This window comes from Brienomyrus brachyistius, unplaced genomic scaffold (genome assembly GCF_023856365.1).
Source record: "Brienomyrus brachyistius isolate T26 unplaced genomic scaffold, BBRACH_0.4 scaffold104, whole genome shotgun sequence".
Classification (NCBI taxonomy): domain Eukaryota; kingdom Metazoa; phylum Chordata; class Actinopteri; order Osteoglossiformes; family Mormyridae; genus Brienomyrus; species Brienomyrus brachyistius.
In genome coordinates, this window is record NW_026042379.1 from 561,116 (window position 1) to 581,248 (window position 20,133).

At 37.9% G+C, this 20,133-nt stretch overlaps 2 protein-coding genes across 3 annotated transcripts; both read left to right on the plus strand.

Annotated features, from left to right (window-relative positions):
* Positions 1-99: 99 nt before the first annotated feature.
* On the plus strand, positions 100-7,701 carry LOC125727602 (mucolipin-3-like). 2 transcript variants are annotated; one of them, XM_049004442.1, is made up of 12 exons: positions 100-615; positions 895-1,062; positions 2,136-2,289; positions 2,861-2,945; positions 3,171-3,267; positions 3,478-3,577; positions 4,981-5,093; positions 5,261-5,410; positions 5,841-5,942; positions 6,287-6,409; positions 6,483-6,689; positions 7,156-7,701. In XM_049004442.1, exons 1-12 carry the CDS (start codon positions 409-411, stop codon positions 7,285-7,287), a joined length of 1,638 nt encoding a protein of 545 aa, XP_048860399.1. In that variant the 5' UTR covers positions 100-408; the 3' UTR covers positions 7,288-7,701. The 2 variants fall into 2 exon arrangements, with proteins under 2 accessions (XP_048860399.1, XP_048860400.1); XM_049004443.1 differs by lacking the exon at positions 895-1,062.
* Positions 7,702-13,407: 5,706 nt separating this feature from the next.
* Positions 13,408-20,118, plus strand: LOC125727595 (lysophosphatidic acid receptor 3-like). The gene is made up of 3 exons (XM_049004432.1): positions 13,408-13,582; positions 14,157-14,921; positions 17,994-20,118. The coding sequence occupies exons 2-3, from the start codon at positions 14,183-14,185 to the stop codon at positions 18,317-18,319; spliced, it is 1,065 nt and encodes a 354-aa protein (XP_048860389.1). The 5' UTR covers positions 13,408-13,582; positions 14,157-14,182; the 3' UTR covers positions 18,320-20,118.
* Positions 20,119-20,133: the final 15 nt, after the last annotated feature.

A 20,133-nucleotide genomic window follows, 5' to 3' on the forward strand; every position in this document is an offset into this window, starting at 1 on the left:
TCCGCTGCTGCTTTCGAACAAAGCTACAAAGCAGACAGGTCGCAGGATATCTGTCTAATTTGCGCGTGTGTTTTGTGATGCGCTGGTAGCCCTTACAGGGTGCATCCCAGCTTTGTGCCCTATTCTGCCTACGGTCTGCTCTGGGGCCCCTGTAATTCCAAAATTAGTTAGAAGGTGGGTGGGTGATGATGAGACTCTAAAGCATTACTTTGTGTAAGAATATGAGCCTTAACGATAGTCATACTAACAACTCTTTTTTACTGTACATTCAAGGTCTTTAAAGTTAAACTTTAATATTTTTGAGGGTTTCATAAACTACAGCAGGCCAACCCTATAAATAAGATGGACTTTGAGCAACTAAAGAGTCTGTGGGTAGCTTGGAAATAGGTGTCATTTTCGCTGTAAGAGATGGACGAGGCAGGACGCACTGTAGCCTATGCGTCAGTAAACACCATGGACGGCCACTGTCTGAACTGGGACCAAGCTGCAGTTGAAGGTTTTAGGTGGAAACTGAAATACTTTTTCATGAACCCTTGTGAGAAATACAGAGTCCGAGGACGAAAACCTTGGAAACTCGCACTGCAGATTCTTAAAATCGCCATCACTACAATTCAGGTGGGAACTCTATGTATTAGACTTGGGTGTTATGTATTGTTTAAGCTGGTATAGAAGGCACAGTTGGTTGTTGCTTATATAGAATATGATGGCTTAATGTTAAGTGTGAGTGTATGAGTGTACGCCCTGCGATGGGTTGGATGTTTTCCAGAGTGTATGTACCCCTGCCTAGTGCGTTTTAATGTCTGGGATAGGCTCCAAGCCTCCCCACAACCCTGTCTGGATAAGTGGTTAGAAGATTTATGTATAAATATACATATATATATATTTTTTATCCAGTTGGTCTCATTTGGACTCAGTAATGAGATGGTGGTCACCTTCAAAGAGGAGAATTTGGTGTCGTTCAAGCATATTTTCCTTAAAGGATATTCTGACCGAATCACTGACACTCACACAGTGTATTCAAAGGACGATGTCTACGACCACATCTTATTCATAGCAGATCAGGTATGTAGAGAACACATGCAAACAAAGGGCACACTAGCACACACACAGACAGGAATTCCTTTGCCTTGTGGGGACCAAATGTCCCCACAACATGATGAATACCCATTTAATTTTTTTTTCCTTATGGGGACCAGTTTCCTAAAAATGCAAAAACTCTTGTATTTTGTTTGGTTACTTATGGTTATGGTTAGGGCTGGGTGGGGGTTAAGGTTGTAATAGTTAGCATTTTTTCCATAGAAATGGATGAGTGGTCCCTCAAAAGATATGGTTACATGACTGTGTGTGTGTGTGTGTGTGTGTGTCAGGTAAACATATCCTTATGGTGACCGCTCATTCACTTCTATGGGAAAAATGCTAACGCTAACTGTGAAAACCTTAACCCCTAGCCAGCCCTAACCATAACCATAAATAACCAAGTAAAATATTCTCTCTCTCTCTCTCTCTCTCTCTCTCTCACACACACACACACACACACACACACACACACACACACACACACACACACACACACACACACTCACACAATTCGTTGTCATGTGTTATTTTGGGTAATACACTTACTTTGATATTAAGTATTATTCAGTCATATGCCAATATGAAAGACTTGTATTACTTTCTCAGCTCTGTATTGTGCAGAATGTGCACTGAGGAAATTAAACGTAATGATCGTATTAAAACCGAGCAGAATAAATTAGTCATTTATAACGGGAAGTTTTTTCTCTGCTCCATGACTTTTCCATTGAAATCTATGTTATAAACTTACAATCAATAAAGCTGAATATGGGAATGTCTGGCTAACATAATGAAATATTCGCATAATTACATAGGCATGTAGATTCTATGCATATAAGTGCATATTATACTCTTTTTAAAATGAGTTTTAGTGGGTCGCGGGTGGAAGGTTTGCCTCACCCTCCAGCCAGCTACTAACAATGCTTCTCAAATACAGATAACTGCCAGGAACATAGAACATTACTGGTTGACTCTTATTCTAATGTAATTATTTAAAATATTATTGATATTGATATTATTCATTGATACAATAAACACATGTCATTGTATCCTCTTTACAGTACATGAACTTGCCTAACATCACAGTTGGAAACCACGCTTATGATAAAAATGAAGGAATCTATGCACCACTCTCCGTTTGTCAGGATTTTTATAGAAATGCTAACATTTCTTCTGAAAATGAAACGTTTGACATCGATACGAAAATTGAAACAGGTAAAAAAATATAAATTATATGCAATAAAAAGGACCAGGTAAGAAAAAAGGTGCTTATGAATCAGGTTAGACAAATATATGTGCTGTTTTTTTTGCATGTGAACGCTGACGCATCAGCAACTTTTAAAATCGAACCTTCCACATCACGGGGGTTGGGGGCGCAGCCCCTGGCACTAGAAAAACTACGTAGGATTTTCAGAGCACGAGATATGAGAAACATATGAGAAACGCGAGGAACAAAGATCACTGCAAGATATCACATGAGAGGTGCTGTTATAAACACGCTTGGTGTCCTGCAACCCAGCATCGCACGTATATTGTGTGCATGTATGAGTCACTTAATGTTATGTGTGTCATCTGCTGGCCTGCACAAAATTACCAAAAAAAAAAAAAAATCCCAATTAATTTCTTATGCCGACCCGATATATCATAACCGCCATGAGGAATTCACAATGCAAAAGAGTCGACTGTAAATAAGCGCTTTGTCATGCGACCTTCACAGACAGGTTGCTGTTTCAGTTTTGAAGTAAATGCACAGTTTGAAAGTGTTTGTATGCTTTGTTTTCAACAGAATGTGCTAAAGTTTATCCAGGACAGCCTCCAGCAGAAGACAGACTGGAAGAATTCCTGAAGAATCTAACTTTGAATTTTAAAAGGTGCATTTTTTTAATATTGAACTGAAAGCTCTGGGAATGCCATTTCAGTTCAGATCAAATATATTGTAAGCAGGCTTATATGTAATCGTTTGCTTCATGTAACTGTTGCATAAATGAATGCATAAATATTTGACAAGTTGTCAAAACTTAGCAGTTAAACTATAAAAAAAATAGATTCATCCATCAGACCTGCATTATTTTGACAGTAACGCTCTTGAATTCCAGGCTTCTGTCTGTCAATATTAACTTTACTCTTAAGGCCATAAATCTTCGGACCGTCGAGCATCACGAGCTTCCTGACTGCTATAACTTTATTGTCATGGTAGGTCATGTTACCTGAATACACCTTGTGATTTACAAGTAGTGATGTAATGTAAACATCATTAAAGAAGGAAAAAAGTGAGGCTTCATTTAGCTTCAAATACAGTGATGATTACTTTTCCTTTGGCCTGAAAACTGTATTATCCTGCACTGGAAATTGTACATAAATCCCCTCTATAGAAAACTCTTGTCTCTTGGTTAATTCTAACAGATTACTTTCGACAACAGAGCTCACAGCGGACAAATAAAACTTAATCTTAAGAATGATGTTGATATGTATCAGTGCAGAGACTGGAATGTAATAGGAATGTGTGAGTATTTTTCTTCTTCATTTTAAACTACACCAAGCTATATGAACATATGTTTATATGAAGATGTGTAATTTCCCATAGTGTGTGATTGTGTGTTAGTGTCTGCACTGTGGACAGGCACCCAAGCCAGGGTGTCCCCCACCTTGTGCCAGATTCTTCTGGGATTAAGTTCCTGACTCATTGTAACCCTGCACTGGATAGATGGATGGATGGGTGGATATTAAAACATGATGAAAATCATAAGCTACTGATATATCTTTGTCTAGAATACTTCCACTAATACCTTATCCTTTTTGTGAGTCAATTTGTATTGCTGCAATACTAACTGCTCCACCCTTGATTTTATACATGACTTACAGTGAATTTTTTTGTATCTGGCTTATTATTCAAGGTTGGGTTTTTGTTCTAACATTGAATTCAGGGATTTAAAGAGCGTAAAGAATTTCAAGTGGGAGAATCCAGCCCATGTCATAAATAACAGATGCATCCAACAATAATAAAGTTCAGACATGCAGTACCATTCAAAAGTTTGGACACAGCAAGCGGCCTACCAAGCAGAGTGATATAGTGTTGCATCACATGACCTGGCAACCTGACCTAAACATAGTAGAAATGGCTTGGGAGGAGTTTGACCAGAGAGTGAAGGAAAAGCGGATAATGAGTGCTAAGCATATATGTGGGACCCGCTTCAGGACAGCTGGAAGAGCATCCCAGGTGTAGAGGAGACTGTGGGGTCAGCCAATCCCTGGAGCAGTTGGGGTTAAGGGCCTTTCTCAAAGGCCTGAGGGTGGGATCACTCTGTCGACCATAGGATTTGAACCTCCCACCTTCTGAGTCCCAACCCACAGAGCTGGCTCCCCCAAACAAATTATAATTTTGTTCTACTTTTTTGGCCAGTACATAATTCCATATATGTTATTTTATAGTTTTGATGTCTTTATAAATATTATAAAGTATAGATAATAGTACAAATCGACCTTTCTGTGGGTAGGTGTCTCTAAACTTCTGACTGCTACTGTTAGCTACACCAAGTACTATGCCAAACACCCAAGCCAGAATATTCTGGTTATCTGTACAACCTGCCACATCCCTCACAGAACTGTTTCCTTCCCCTTTTGAAAGTTAAGCAATTTTTTTTGCTGTCACATGTCCAAGGATCTGGTGACTCAGTCATTCAGTCAGCCACTGATTAGCGTATGGTGTGGGTAGCGGACTTTGGCCTCACTGCCCACTTCATTACATTGCATTAAGTTATTCTACTGTACATGTTTTTTGGCAAGAAATTGTATATATTATATTATTAATCAGGAGTTCCCACTTCGCTCTGCTTTAAATGTAAAAAATGTGCTTAAACATTAGGGTTTGGCACAGTGTATTCATATATATGTATATGTTTTATTTAGCAGGGAGAAACATCCAATACACATTATTCTTTGACTGCATAACAACTGTAGTCTGTTTGGCCTCCCTGATTCTGTGTAGCCGTTCAATTATCAGTGGCATTCAGCTGCAGTTTGTAAGTATACAGAATGTCATATGTATGCATGGGACAAGCTTAATAACGACACGATACATTTGCATAAACATGTCCCACTAAATCATAGCTAATTAAAGATTTTTTGGAAATCATATATCATCACATTATATTGAGAGTGAATGACGTTTATTTTCATTTTATGCCAGGAGTGCATGCATTTTTTCTGGAATTTTCTTGGAAAGAATGTGCCCTGGTCCGATCGGATGGAGTTTGTAAATGGATGGTATATACTGATCACTGTCAGTGATACTCTAACCATTGTTGGGACTATTCTGAAAATAGCAATTCAGACCAAGGTGCGGCCAAAGATGAAGTACAGTATTACCGCATCTTACAATATTTCTATTTCAGAAGGATCTGTCGTTCTAGTTTTTAGAAAAATATTGAAAACTGGTTTTATTTAGAATTCAGTTTGATTTAATTTTTAATCATTTAATCATATATGGTGTTTTTTATTATTTTATTTGTTATTATAGAGCCTTGGTGCATGGTCATTTTTCTACAGGGATTGATCATTATACTGCTATATAATCTTGTTTTCCATTTGCTGAAATGTTGTATTTCAGTACTTGCTGATCTTAAATTGAACTATTTTTCAGCTTCATATGGTTGTATAATGAGATTCATTAGTCTTTAATTTGACATAAAATAATATTTTATTATAAATAAAATTATAAAATCAGTGTACTCCACAAATTGGGAACTTATTTCTGTCTTTCATTTTAGAATTTAACAAGCTATGATGTCTGTAGTTTTCTGCTGGGGACTGCTACACTGTTTACCTGGGTTGGAGTCATTCGTTACTTAGGCTACTTTAGGAAATATAACGTAAGTGTCCCACATTTTGTAAAGTGACCAGTCTTTGAAATCCCTAATCCTAGATGAGTACTGTACTGCTTGGTGCTCAGGAAAATATCTTCACCATGAAATGCAAGATGACTGACATTAAAAATGAAACATCATTACAGGTTTTTATACTGCATTCAGTCATTGTAACCTTGATGGATTTCTTAATTCTATGGATTAGCATTTGGGATGCAGCCACTTGGATCTTACATATTATAGACTCAAGTTTGAAACATTACTTTGCATTATGCAGTCAATAAATCCATTACAATAAAGGCTAATTTAATATGTTTTCTTTTTTACTTAATTTTGGAACTGTTCTCCAGATTCTTATCCTAACGCTGAGAGCGGCTTTTCCAAACGTGGTCCGTTTCTGCTGCTGTGCCTCCATGATCTACCTTGGTTACTGCTTCTGTGGTTGGATCGTGTTGGGACCTTATCATGAGAAAGTAAGCCTTCTATACACTGCAAAAGCAGAAATGTGCCTCCACACCAAATCATGACAAAACACTGCTTTTCCAGTTCCGGACCATCAACACCGTGTCAGAGTGCCTGTTCTCCCTCATCAATGGAGACGACATGTTCACGACGTTCAAGAACATGCAACAGAGGAGCTCCCTTGTGTGGCTATTCAGCCGGCTATACCTCTACTCCTTTGTGTCCATCTTCATCTACACAGTGCTCAGCCTGTTCATCACTGTCATCACTGACACATATGAGACTATCAAGGTAACTTTTCATAAGTTTTCATCTGTTGCTGATGTTGTTCAGAGTCATGTGATATCTACTAGCTATCCATCCAAACTTGGTCATCAGAGTTCCTCAATATGGTCAAAAAATGTTTCAAAACCTTTAGTCCATGAATACTTTGACTAACTGCTGCTGTCTTCACTTGTCTGTTCCATTGTTATGATCTCAGTTGACAATAATTGATGTTCTTTCTTGGAATTTGAACTTATCTGGTCCAGTAGGATCCAAAGTTTCATGGTATTTTGCCTTGCTTTTATGTTCTAACTATGTTTTATATACCTTTTCCTCCAATGCCCATTGGAGGCTGAGCTTAGCAGCACAGGAGATTAAATAAGCTCCTTGACCTTTGTATTCTGCCTCACGTGTGCATCACTTTGTACAAAAGCATTTAGCAAGTAAATAAATGTAAGTATAATATCTACATTCCAAACTTTCCCCCCTATAGAAACGCCAGCAAAGTGGTGTCCCTGAATCAGAATTGCATGCCTTCTTGGCAGATTGTAAAGACCTGCCTGATTCAGGAATGTTCAAGCAAGAGAATGTACCATCTCCATGCCTTTCCTGTTGTCCTCGGTAAGCTGTGTAAATCTGGATTTTAATTGCATAAATCCATAACCCTAATAACCCTAAATTTACAAACAACTTTTATGACTCTTTTGTTCATCACAGTATATACTGTATCTTCGCTCTCAGTTAAGACATCAGCATGTTAGTGAAACTCAAGCCATTTTAAATGGTGTGTACATTTAATGCCAGTCTGCAGTCCATTTTCAATAAACCAAAGTTTATTGTAATATGTAAAATTTTTGTGGGGGAAAAGTTATTCAGATAAATGTTCTGTATTGTGAGTTGCAATATTGTACAAAGGTTTTCATATCCTCTTGTAATTCAATTTTTTTTCGAGGCACCCAAGTATTTCAACTATGATATAGGGAATTAATGTCCTATGAAAATTGCCTAAAAGTTTCCAACTTGAAAGTTTTACGTAAGAAGCTGCATTGTTTGATCCAGTTGTGCAAGAGGCATTTGATCTTGCTATTTACATCAAATCTTGTAAATATGAATTATAAATTGAACTTTACAAGAATCTTTTTTTCTGTTCAAACAAGGAATAAACCGCTTATTTGGTTATCTTGCAGGTCTTGATGTGGTAAAATACTTTCAAATATTAACCATATTTTGATGTCAAATCCTACTATGTAAAAGAACAATAATAAAACCTAAGTAAAGCACATTTTTTTTGTACTGGAAGCTTGTTTGCCATTGGCTCATCACTGATGATTTATTGTTATTTATTGAAATCTAATTTTTCTTTGGACCACACAATTACAACAGCCATTGATCAAAATCTGAAGGGGACAGAAAGTTATAGGATGATTTTTATTAAAAATTTGGCTGAGGAATTACTCCCTGCCTTTATTCCTCTTGAAAACGCGGATCACAGAAAATTGCATGCTTTTGTTCACCAAGTAAATGGTCAGTGAAGGAGCAGGTTCAGCCAAGTCGGGGCAATTTGGCTAGCTGTACAGTGTAATTGGTGGAGTTACATCACTGCGAGCCAAATCTTTACCGTACACAAAACATGCAGCTGAAAACAAGGGACGCGGCACATAAGAGCCGAGAATACAGGGATATAATTTAGGTATTCTTCATCTGCCCAAGAGTGCTCTTCAAAATGAATCACAGATGTCAGCTTCTGAAAGCTACTACAAACTCCATACAAACTTATTATGACTTAGAAACTGTCCTTGAAATTTTTGTGATGCTAGGTTGTGGAATTTTGCAAAGATAACAGTTATTGTGGGGGTGGTGAGTGACTCTATGAGTTAGACCTCTCTGCTCATGAAACACAGGTCACAAATTCAAATCCCATGTCTGGAAAAGTGATTTCGCCCCTGACAGACCCTACTCTCCCAAATGTATGAAGGTATCTACTTTGTACTATTACTGCTGTAGATTTTCAATATGATATCAAGATTGCTTTCGTATTGATATTATACATTTTTATTCCACTGCTAAATATTTTGATCTTATTTATGTTTTCATAGTTGTAGATGTCCGTGAAAGATAACAGTGACTGTTCCCCAGTTTTAAAGAAAACAATACCAGAGGGAGTCTTTTTGTGTTGTCCTGGAGAAGGTACACAATTCATCTGTCTTCATGTGATTGTTTCCTTCTCACTGAGGCTAACCCACTGTGGCAGAAGCAATGAAATTAGTGGTCATGGAAATGACACACCATGTGATGTGCTGATTACAGGGAAAGGCAGGGTCGCTATGGGAAAATGTTTCTCCTTGTATGTCATGGCCTCACATGAATGAGTAGGTACCCATAAAGGCTGAAATACTGCAGCAACATTTGTGTGAACCATGCAAGTATGTTTTTCATTTGTTGTTTTGATTTTATATTCCTCATAGAAAAACAGCTTTCAGTGAGATAAGACTATTACTATACTGTGACAAACAGAGTTACATTTAACTTAGAACTCTTGATATTCCATACTAACACAAGTTCTGCTTCATGACAAACTGTATTTCATAGATAAACTATAGGACTTTTCAGATGAAACTGTTATCACTGACAGTTAAATAAACTAAAATGAATAATAATTATAAATTTAGATACAATGGGAAGGTTAGGGAGCAGGTTGGGGAGTACAGTGTGTTGCTATACCCAATACACGATGAAAAACCTCAGGATCCCAGCTGGTGATCCCTCAGGTTGACGTGCAGTCCTGCCCCACCTTCCGGAAATTTCCATCTATCTGCCGCAGCCAGGTGTTACGTGGCCTGGTCCAGCCACTTGTGTCCTCAGCAATGAGGATCCTGTGAGCCGGATCACCCTCAGGGAAACGCGCCACATGGCCGTAGTGCCGTAACTGACGCTCCCTCACAATGCAGGCAATGTCCCTCATTTGAGACTTCGCTAGCAACCACTCATTCTACACAAGTCAAACCAGCAGTAGCCAAGGATTCTCTGAAGAGACACAGTATTGAAGGAGTTCAGTCTTTGTCTCAGATCACTGGATAGCATCCATGTTTTGCAGCCATACAGCAAGACAGGGAGTCTTATTGGACTGCTGTCCTCTTTCAAAGATAATGGGAGCGCCATATTGAGAATGCCACACACCCCTTTCCAGTGACAATAGTACAATGGCACGATTGGTAAATTTCTTTAAAATGTTTATCACGCAGACCCAATGACAACTTTTGGAATCTTTATATGTGCAATATTATTAACATTAACCTTGTTGCATTTTTCATAAAGATTTAACAAATTGTAGTTAATCATAAAGGACAGGGTATACTCTTTGATGGTACTATGTTGCTCCCCTTTAAGGTAACTGAAAGTAAGACCTAATGAAACACCCAACACTTAAAAAAATATCAATCTCAATAACATTCCCAACTCAACAAGTTGCCATATTTTCCTCATGAATTAGAGCCGATTAGATGCTATCAGTTTAATACTTTTGATTCTTTACTACTAGATATGCATGTGCTCATGGGCGCCGTTTAGTCTGATCACTTGGGGCTGTAGCCCCAAAGTCAATCTTCCTTCAAAAAAAAAAACTAAACAAAGTAAAGCCCCAGGTAAACGTGACTTAGCCCCCGGTCTTTCCAATAGCTAGAACCTCCCGTGCTTATCTTTCTCCTATTTTTTGTAGACTTACAACTGCACATCTAAAAAAGTGATCTTTGTTGATGGTGCAAATAAAAACTTGGAATGTAACGTCACAAATCCGGTTGAGGGTTATTGGAATGTACACACATGCAGTGAGCCGTTCACACTACATGGAATGTAGTCAACTCTTTAGTGCTGAACGGGTTTCAAAGTCACTTGTACAAATAAAATGCATGTGTTGCTTTTCCCAAGATCTTTGATCAAGATAAAATGCATTTTAAAAGACATTTTTGTGGAATTACTCCGTAGCAGGTATGTTTTTAGTACATTACAAAATACTCCAGAAGATTTCTGCTTTTGATTTATGCTGTTTAATAACAAGTAATCCTCGAATAAAATGCTTGTTTGTGCATTGTTTTGTGAAGCAACACATAATTTCACTTCCAGGAAAATATCAATTTTCCTTTAATAAATCTCATTCATGTTTATGATTCATTGTCGAGGTGCAGTAGTTAGCACTGTCGCCTGGTGTCTCTGGGACCAGTGTTCTGTGCATGGAGTTTGCATGTTCTCTCCGTGTGGTGTTTTCTGGGTAGTCCCAGAACCCCCCCCCACACACACACATTCACACACACACATTTACACAGTCCAAAGACATGCTAAGATGAATTGGAGTTACCAAATTGTCCATAGATGTGACTAATGTGTGTGTGTCTGCATGGTATATGTATGTGCGTGTGTGTGTGTGTGTGCATGGTATATGTATGTGCATGTGTGTGTGTGTGTGTGTGTGTGTGTGCATGGTATATGTATGTGTGTGTGTGTGTGTGTGTGTGTGTGTGTGCATGGTATATGTATGTGCGTGTGTGTGTGTGCATGGTATATGTATGCGCGTGTGTGTGTGTGTGTGTGTGTGTGTGCATGGTATATGTATGTGTGTGTGTGTGTGTGTGTGTGTGCATGGTATATGTATGTGCGTGTGTGTGTTTGTGTGTGTGCCTTGTATATGTATGTGCGTGTGTGTGTGTTTGTGTGCCCTGCCATAAAATGGTGTCCCATCCTGGGTTATTTCTTCCTTTGCAGCCATTGCATCCAAACCCCTGCAACTCTCAATAGGACAAGCAGGTACTGAAAATAGTTAGATGATACATTGTTTTATTTCTCCCTACTGACTATTGTTCATATTTTGTATTCATATATGATCAGCAGCCTGAGAAAATCATTTACTATTTACTTAAAGAGACAGTGTGAATACCAACATTTTGTGTGACTGACAAATTTTGAAACAGAGAAATCCAAATGCTAAGGCAGCGTTTGCTAAAGTACTCTCACAATTCTATATTCCACAAAAGATACTATAACAGAGCTGTCCACTTTATGCCAAAAATAGAGTAATAAACTTAATGTTTTTAAATCTTCTGTGTGACCACTAATATTACAGTAGTATATATGAAAATTAAATAGCTTCATTCCTATTACACATAAATCAGACTGAAATAAATGAAGAGGGAAATTCTATCAATTCATGCTTAGAAATATGATCCCTGAGACACAAGAATTGGCTAAGGAATCATCCTGTATGACCAGTGCAACTGCCATGGCGAGGGCCAAACTAAAACTGTCTTTGTGCAAATTTGCCGATAGCTAACCTGAAACCCAGGTAACTGTCCCATGCATTAAGCAGTTCCCTTGCATTAACCAGTGAGAAGATCATGACTGTAACAATTCTCATTAAGCTGAGAATTCTAAAACACCTTGATTTCTAGTGGCAAAGAACCACCATCTAATTAATCACACAAAAATGTTACATGTAAACTTTATTATGAAATAAACCCCATCGTTCAAGTAGATAAGATAAACACAAATCATGTTAATATTTTGGCACCAAGCATTTCATTATTTCAAACACCATTGGCATCCGACCTGAATTTTTGTATTTTCTTAAGTATAACACATAAACAGAAACCAGACAGGAGACTGGGATTCTTCACAAATTGTCTTTGTCCAGATCGTTGGATCAGTCTTTTCAATGAAACTTAAACAAAAGCCCTTGAAACAGATATCATTTGAGGTGTCTTGCTTCTATTTGTATTTATTAAGTTACGGTGACATTACACTGCATATCCTTACAGGAATCTAAGACACACAGGAAGGCGAAGATTTCCCAAAAGTGTTTGTCTTGTGCATTTGGTAAAAAAAACTATCACGTGTCCTGCAATAATCAGCAGATTACTTAATCAAAATAATTGCTAACACTTTACTTGACAGAACACAAATTCTTAGTAATAAGTCAGTTACTACTGAAGTACAAAAAACTTAAGCAATCATGGGCAACTGGGCATACAGTTGCTTCTTGCGATAAAAGATGTGTCAATTCATTAATGATGAACAAATCTGAGATCAGTATTTCACTTGTGTTATTCATGACTTGTTCCTTCAGTAGGTCATAAAAGATTTAAATAATTAACAGATACAGTATATAGTAACTGATTGAGATAAAATCTGTTTAATCATGATTCATTAATGTTGAATTAACATAAGATCAATATTACACAGGCTTGTGCCAGCATAACTTTTGGAGAACCATTACTGTATGAATGCAATGATGAACTACAACCAATTTAATGCAAATCGATAAAACTTCATTAAGAACAGCTCAAACTATGTGCTTTTTCTTCTTAATTGAAATGTTATATCGGGGGGGGGGGGGGGGGGGGTATAGGTTGGCACCCCACCTTAAGTTACAGGACACGGATGGATTGACATTATATAAGAGTTTTTCAAAAGCAAACAAACAGGTGGAAACAACTTTATGTCCCCCATTCAGGTGAGTTCCCATATTTGTTTGTATATGAAGTTAACATTAAGCAAGAATCATTAACATTCATTGTCTATTTCCGTATTTCCCCAAGCTCTCTGTGGTAGTTCCTATTTGTAAACCTACTGTTTTACAGAAACAGGCATCCTGTGATGGAAACTGTGTTTTTTTATCCTGGGACCAAAACTGGGCATCGACTTTAAATGTAAATAACAGCGAGAACATGGTATTGGTCATAAATGAGAGTAAAACATGCGCAGAGCAGCAGGAACGGCACACTCCGCTGGGTGCGCTTCTCTCTGTCAGTCACGCACTCCGGAGTTCCGTCTAAGGCAATGGAGACGTAGCCAGTCCCAAACAGAACCTGAAAGACTGGAACTCTCAATACCGGAAAAAAATATTTATATGCCAACTAAATATAATTAATCAGGTAGGTTCTCTGATTTACTGTCATATAGCCTATTTAGTCGTGTTTTCGAAAGCGATATATATCTATTCGTGATTATATTCGACTGTATACGAATTTTACATGCGTAACCCTGGTGGTGTAATCAGATTGCCGAAGAAGCAATGCTTTGTTTGCGCTTGTTTCTTTCTTTTACCTTTTCGATGTAAAGTGTGAAACATACAGCGAAGTAGCGGCGGTCCACATTACACAGTTTACAGAGATCATTTTTACATCCCTGTGAACTTTGTACTTGGCACCCAGTCTGACGTTTTATTTCCCACAGTCAGATAGACGTTTTCAAGGCAAACAACATGCAACTAAATTATATTATCAATAGCCATTTACGATCTGTATCAAATCACCTTAAATATATTAAAGTAATATAATTCATCTTATTTTATGTATTCGTATATGCCATTCAACCTCGTATGGCAATGTGTGAAATCGGCGCATTCAGTTTTGCAGTATGCATATCACAGTAAGAATTCATTTGCAATTAAATATTACAATATAGATAATTACGCTTTCTTCATATAATATTTTCTGTATTTCTCAGTCATCTTCTGTAGAAGCTGATGCAAGATGAGCAACCAGAATGAATGCCACTTTGACCAGCATATGGACTTTTTCTACGAAAACAGAAACCAGACAGGAGACTGGGATTCTTCACAAATTGTCTTTGTCCAGATCGTTGGATCAGTCTTTTGCTGTTTTATCCTTCTGTCTAACGCCATGGTCATTGCTGCTGTGATTACTAACAAGAGGTTTCATTATCCATTTTACTACCTGCTTGCCAGCCTTGCTGCCTCAGACTTTCTTGCTGGTATAGCTTATGTCTACCTCATGTTCAACACAGGTGGAGTCTCTAGAAAGCTCACTATTCCCATGTATTTCGTTCGCCAAGCCTTGCTGGATACGAGCCTCTCAGCTTCCCTAGCTAACCTACTGGTTATTGCACTGGAGCGCTACATATCTGTCCTGAATTGGAAGGTGCACAGTAACCTTACGAAGCGGCGAGTCACTCTACTTATCGTGCTGGTCTGGGCGCTCTCTATATTTATGGGTGCCGTGCCCAGCCTTGGCTGGAATTGTATCTGTAATCTGGACACATGCTCCACACTCGCCCCGATATACAGCAGGAGTTACCTGGTATTCTGGTCTCTGTCTAATCTGTTGCTGTTTCTAATTATGGTAGCAATCTACCTGAGGATATACATTTATGTCAAGAGAAAAACGGCGGTTCTGTCCAAACACACAAAGGGGTCTCTAAACCGCAAGAGGACGCCTATCAAGCTCATAAAGACTGTAATGCTGGTGCTAGGTGAGTCGTAGTGTTACTTCTCCTGTTCGAAATGTACCCAGATGTAGCTGTAAGTTTTAAAAGAATATTTGTAATCCACTGCTCTCAGCATACGTGGCTGATTAACAAAAATCAAGTATGGAGAAGCTGGGTTGGGGTCAGTTAGACCCAATTGTTTTTGAGTTTGGTGCTGGCAGCTAGCTGGTTTGCAAGTAGCTATTATAGTATTGCACACATGACAATGAGAAGAGAGCTCCTTGCATTTAGCAACACCACATGTGTCAACTAAACAGAAATAATTCTATGGTGCAAGGAAGCAAAATAAATTCTGATCTCAGACAGTGTACTTCACTGATTTGTTCTTCTGGATTTGAGGACAGGATGAATTTGAAAGCACTGTGTCGATGTTATTGAGGGGAGATCAGGGTCTGAATGAATATTAGGACAGATGTGTTTACAGTTTTTTTAACAGTTTTCTTATCCATGAAATGAAACTACCATCTCCATTTTCTTTCTTTGGCACTGAACAAATCCATTGCTCAAGAAGATATGAGATAAGTCATATAAGTTATGATTTAAAGTTAATCGACCAGTGTTATAGGTGGTCAGTATAGATTCAGTTGTACTCTCAGTTAAAGATGTCCTGGGGCCGGTACTACGAAGCGAGGTTACTGGCTTATCAGGGTAACTTGTCGGATTTAAGGTACCACAGTTTAAATGGACTACATATTCTTTCACTTACATTTTGCCCAGACTGCCTTATGTCCGACACATTACCCCGATAAACCAGTAACTCTGCTTCGTAGTACAGGCTACTGGGGTAGCTGTGTGATTTGCAGAGAAAAGGCTTCACATCCCTATAGAGGGTCTTGTTTGCATCATTAGAACCTTCTGTGAAACCTGGAAGTGCAGTCATTGTATAGTACAAATTTTTCCATAAAAGAAGAAAAACATGAAAAAAATACATGAACACATGTGCCCATGGTATACAGTGTCCTGAAATGTACTGTGAGAACTCTTACATATTATTTTTAGGGAGTTTTTTTGTGGAGTCCTGGATTTTTAATAATAGTTCATGGGATCACGTCCTAAGGATGAAAAGTAAACATGTACCATATAAGGATCCTATTAACCCGAAACACCTGTTAATTGCGAATTATGGGATGAGTTCTGTTTAATCCCTTGTTGCATAAGATGTAAAATGCAGTGAGAAACAAACCTGAAAATGCGTGAAAAACAGGCTGAGTGACTTTTGTGAATAAGAGTTTTTTTCCACATGTCTTTCAAGTAGTAATTTTTTTCCTCATAGTTAAGTTTTAGTTGGGTGCACAGGGTAGATTAGCCCAACATGAGTGGAACAACAATATGAGTATTAGTCACGCCCTCATCATAGCTAATCTGTACAGGTTTGACGAGTCTGATTTGATGATATTCGCTGTCCTTCTTAAGTTCTTATAAGTATTACTGTAAAGAGTTTAGAATGTACCTTTAAGAGCGCCATTCATTGTGTTTTTTTAGTTTAGTGTTTAAGGGTCAGCTCAGATGTCTTGCATTCTGTGGTTGTGGCATCTCTCTGCTCTGTCACCCACAAGATAAGAGAAACGTTAAGGAGCTGCCACATCTCCTCTGCTGCATTATTCATCTGAACCTGCAGTGTAATTTTCTAACACAAGGGCGGTATTTACAAAGACAAGCTGGCAAACAGAAAATAGTAGGTGTATATTTGTGTGATTTCTTGTCTTGGGAATAGACGGTATAGGTTGTCATTTGAGCTTTCCGAAAACTACATTTGATATGTCACAAGATGGGATACCTTTTTCAGTGCAATTTTTGTAACTGAATAGCCTTCATTTACTAAACCAGTCCTGGCACAATTTTTGTGATGTATGAAAAATTTTGTCTTTTTTTTCATCTTTTAAAATTGTGGGTGAAGCTCAATGGCAGAATTGAGGATCAGATTGTTTACCGCTTATCCACACTTTATTATTTAGATGTGTTGTGCTTTAATTCACATTTGTGCACGTGATACAGTTTCAGTCAGGTGTGTAATACCACAATCCTTTTGACATTTTAGAGACAAGTTTGCTTTTAAGTCAGTATTACATAGTTTATAATGATAGTAGAGGAATTATTCTGAATTAAGTAAATGATAAATTTTAATGAAAGAAACCATTGCACGCATAATATGATTTCAGCTAGGCACCCATATGGTGTTCTTTCAGTTGCATCATAGGAGGTTAAAATGTGGGATGTGTTCATGGGAGACGTTTAATTAAAGCTTAAATGAATATGACATGGATGATTTGTCACCGTATGATGTTATTTTTATTGCATACCATTTGATGCTGTAATACTGTACATCTTGAATGAAACTCTTTGTGCCTTTGACCAAGACCCATTTTAACAAGGATTAAATGAATCAGTGTGTCCACATTTTGGGGACATACTATGTGCCACAGGGGAGCTAATGAATAGAGAGAGACCTCGTCACTGGCAAAGTTGTCTCCAAGTGTACTTGAATTTCAGCATAAAAAAAAAATCTTTTCGGTGTCGATATAAACGTAGGTGTCGGTGCTGTAAGGGAGGGTGTGTTTTTGACTTTCAGAGATCAGTCTTGTTTTCTCTCTGTGCAAATTGTGCACAGCAGACAGCCAAGCAGACAAGCTCCTACATGTGTTGCTTGAGTCAAAGCATTTATCATCTGTAGGCGGGTTTCTGTCGTTGCTGGTTTGGCTGGGGCCATAAGCAGCATGTTTGAAAAATGAATGGAACTAATACAGTACATTGTGACAAATGAAACTGAATGCAAGTTAATGCAGGTCATTGTATATTGTAAACATTATTTTCTTCCTTATTGATACTTTTTTTTTTACTTCCACTGAGTTTTCTGACTGGTGGATGCGTAGGGACATGCAATATTTACTACTTTTTACAATCTGAAGTTTCGAATCATTAGTGCCAGTACCGTAATAATTACCGTATAATATAATACCATATAATATAATCCTTAAACCCTGCACTGAAAATTGTTTCTATCATCCTATCTCTGAGTATTTCTCTATCAGCATGTCAACATGTGGTTCTGTCTTCTAGGAGCGTTTGTGGTGTGCTGGACCCCAGGGCTGGTGTTACTTCTGATGGACGGTCTGAACTGCGAAAAGTGTATGGTGCTGGTCTTCAAAAGGTGGTTACTCCTCTTGGCTGTGCTCAATTCCGTCATGAATCCCATCATCTACTCCTACAAGGATGAGGAAATGTGGATGACTTTCAAGAATTTCTTGCGTTGCGTATGCAATGGGACCCGGAGGCAAAGGTCCTCTCGGGTTAACTCCCGGGCCCTGAGCTCCAAGGAGGATCCGGGCAGCACTCCCTGCACCTCTGATGACAAGGTTTCCAGTAAGGAAATTCTCCAGGCGTGAGTTCACCCCGCAACTGGTTTACTGGGAATAAGAAGAGAATGTGACATGCAGATTGTTAGTGCGGACAAAGAGGTTCACAGTTCTGCAGGTGTTCACTGTAATATTTAAACCTTACAAATCAGATGTAAGTGTCTAATTCAATATGTGTTGTTCTCGGTTTTCAGTTTAAATGAATAAACCAGTTATATAAATTCTATTTTGATATCAAAATTTTGTACTGAATTTTACCTTTCTTATTGCATTTTTTTGCAACAGTAGATTTTGTTCTTAGATTGATTAATTCATTTTTTATTTCAATTGTTTTAATGTATTTTTGTTAATGTATTCTTTAGAAGAAACGTAAACTACTGTTAGGTGCCAATGAATCTGTATCACTAAATTTGATAACTTTTAGTGCAGAAGCAAAATCCGAGTTCATTTAGCACCATGGAATACTCTGTATCAAAAATTGAACATTTCATTCAGTTATATTATTACATTAATGCTTTTTTAATCTTTTGATATCAGAATGCACTTTTTACTGTAAATAGATAAATAATTGCTAGATGACACTGTTATCCAAATGACTGCCATGGTCATTTGTATGGACTGACATGTTTCAGAAGGCTAGGTTATTGAATACACAAACAATAACTTTAACAATACTGTCAACAGTCAAGAGTGGAGCCACCCAGTGCTGCATTAGATTCTCACTAAAGTGTCACAAGAGGTCCCTCATGTATGATTCATGGGTAAGGAGAACATGGGAAGACTATGCCCTGACTGCAACTTAAATACATACGGAGAATTTTCTTATTTTACCCTCCTCTTCCTGCAGCAGTTTTTCAGTGTCTTCTTCATTGTAGCCTTTAAGGCTAACTAATAACTAATAACTAATAACTAATGGAAGGATAGCAATAAGAAGTACCACCTAAGATTAATCTGGTCATTTTGATAAAGGTGCAGAGACAACGGGTGATCCGATTAGCGCCGATTTCGCAGCTGGTGAGCAGGTCCAGGGCGTGTTCCTAAGTGCTTCTGGATCCCTTTTGGTGAGGGGGGGGGGGTGGGATTTTATCACACTTCTCTCTGCTGGCTATAGCACTGCGATGCTGAGCGAATTCTACGTCTTGTATTGAATCCGGCATTACCTGCTGTGAAAAGAAGTGGATGGCAGAGGATAGCGAGCTGCAGAGTCTCAGAGAAGAAAAATAGAAGTCGGGGGGCTTTTATTTCTTCAGTCTAAATTCCATATTACTTTTCACTATATTATTGTATTTTTCTTAATTTATCAGCATTCCGTAATTGTATGTTATGACATCATGCAGATACTGTAGACATCAATTACCTACTACACTGCAAGGATGGGAAGCCAAAGTTGATAGGTATATATATTTGTGAATATTCCTAATATAATTGTTTGGTTATATAAATTTGAAACACGTAAAGGTAAATATATACATAATAAAGTGGACCTGTTGTCATGGTTTAGCGAAGGCATGTGCGTTTGTCACTGTAAGCGCATGTGCTTGACAAGATGTTACAAATATATGAGGTTGGATCTTATGTGTAATTGTGATATTTATCTTTGCAAGACTTTGCAGTTTCTGATTCTTACTGAGCTTTTTCTACAACTAAGGCTGTGAAATGTATGATTCTGCCCTCCAGAATAACAGTGGTTCTGCTGGAAATATTACTGTTAATGACAGAAATTTAATGGCTGTATTTCCCTTGGCTAAAACTATGTAATTATGAAATTTCAATGCCAGTGAATAATGTCTCAGTGGATAATATTGTCATAATAATAATATTTTCATGTGGTCTGTTTTCATGTG

Bases quoted from the DNA above. Each gene is read 5' to 3' on its own strand.
- LOC125727602 (XM_049004442.1), top strand. From the start codon at position 409: ATGGACGAGGCAGGACGCACTGTAGCCTATGCGTCAGTAAACACCATG. The intron at 616-894 runs GTGGGAACTCTA...TTTTTTATCCAG, and splicing joins TCGCCATCACTACAATTCAG to TTGGTCTCATTTGGACTCAG. The intron at 2,946-3,170 runs GTGCATTTTTTT...CTTGAATTCCAG, and splicing joins CTAACTTTGAATTTTAAAAG to GCTTCTGTCTGTCAATATTA.
- LOC125727595 (XM_049004432.1), top strand. From the start codon at position 14,183: ATGAGCAACCAGAATGAATGCCACTTTGACCAGCATATGGACTTTTTC. The intron at 14,922-17,993 runs GTGAGTCGTAGT...TCTGTCTTCTAG, and splicing joins GACTGTAATGCTGGTGCTAG to GAGCGTTTGTGGTGTGCTGG.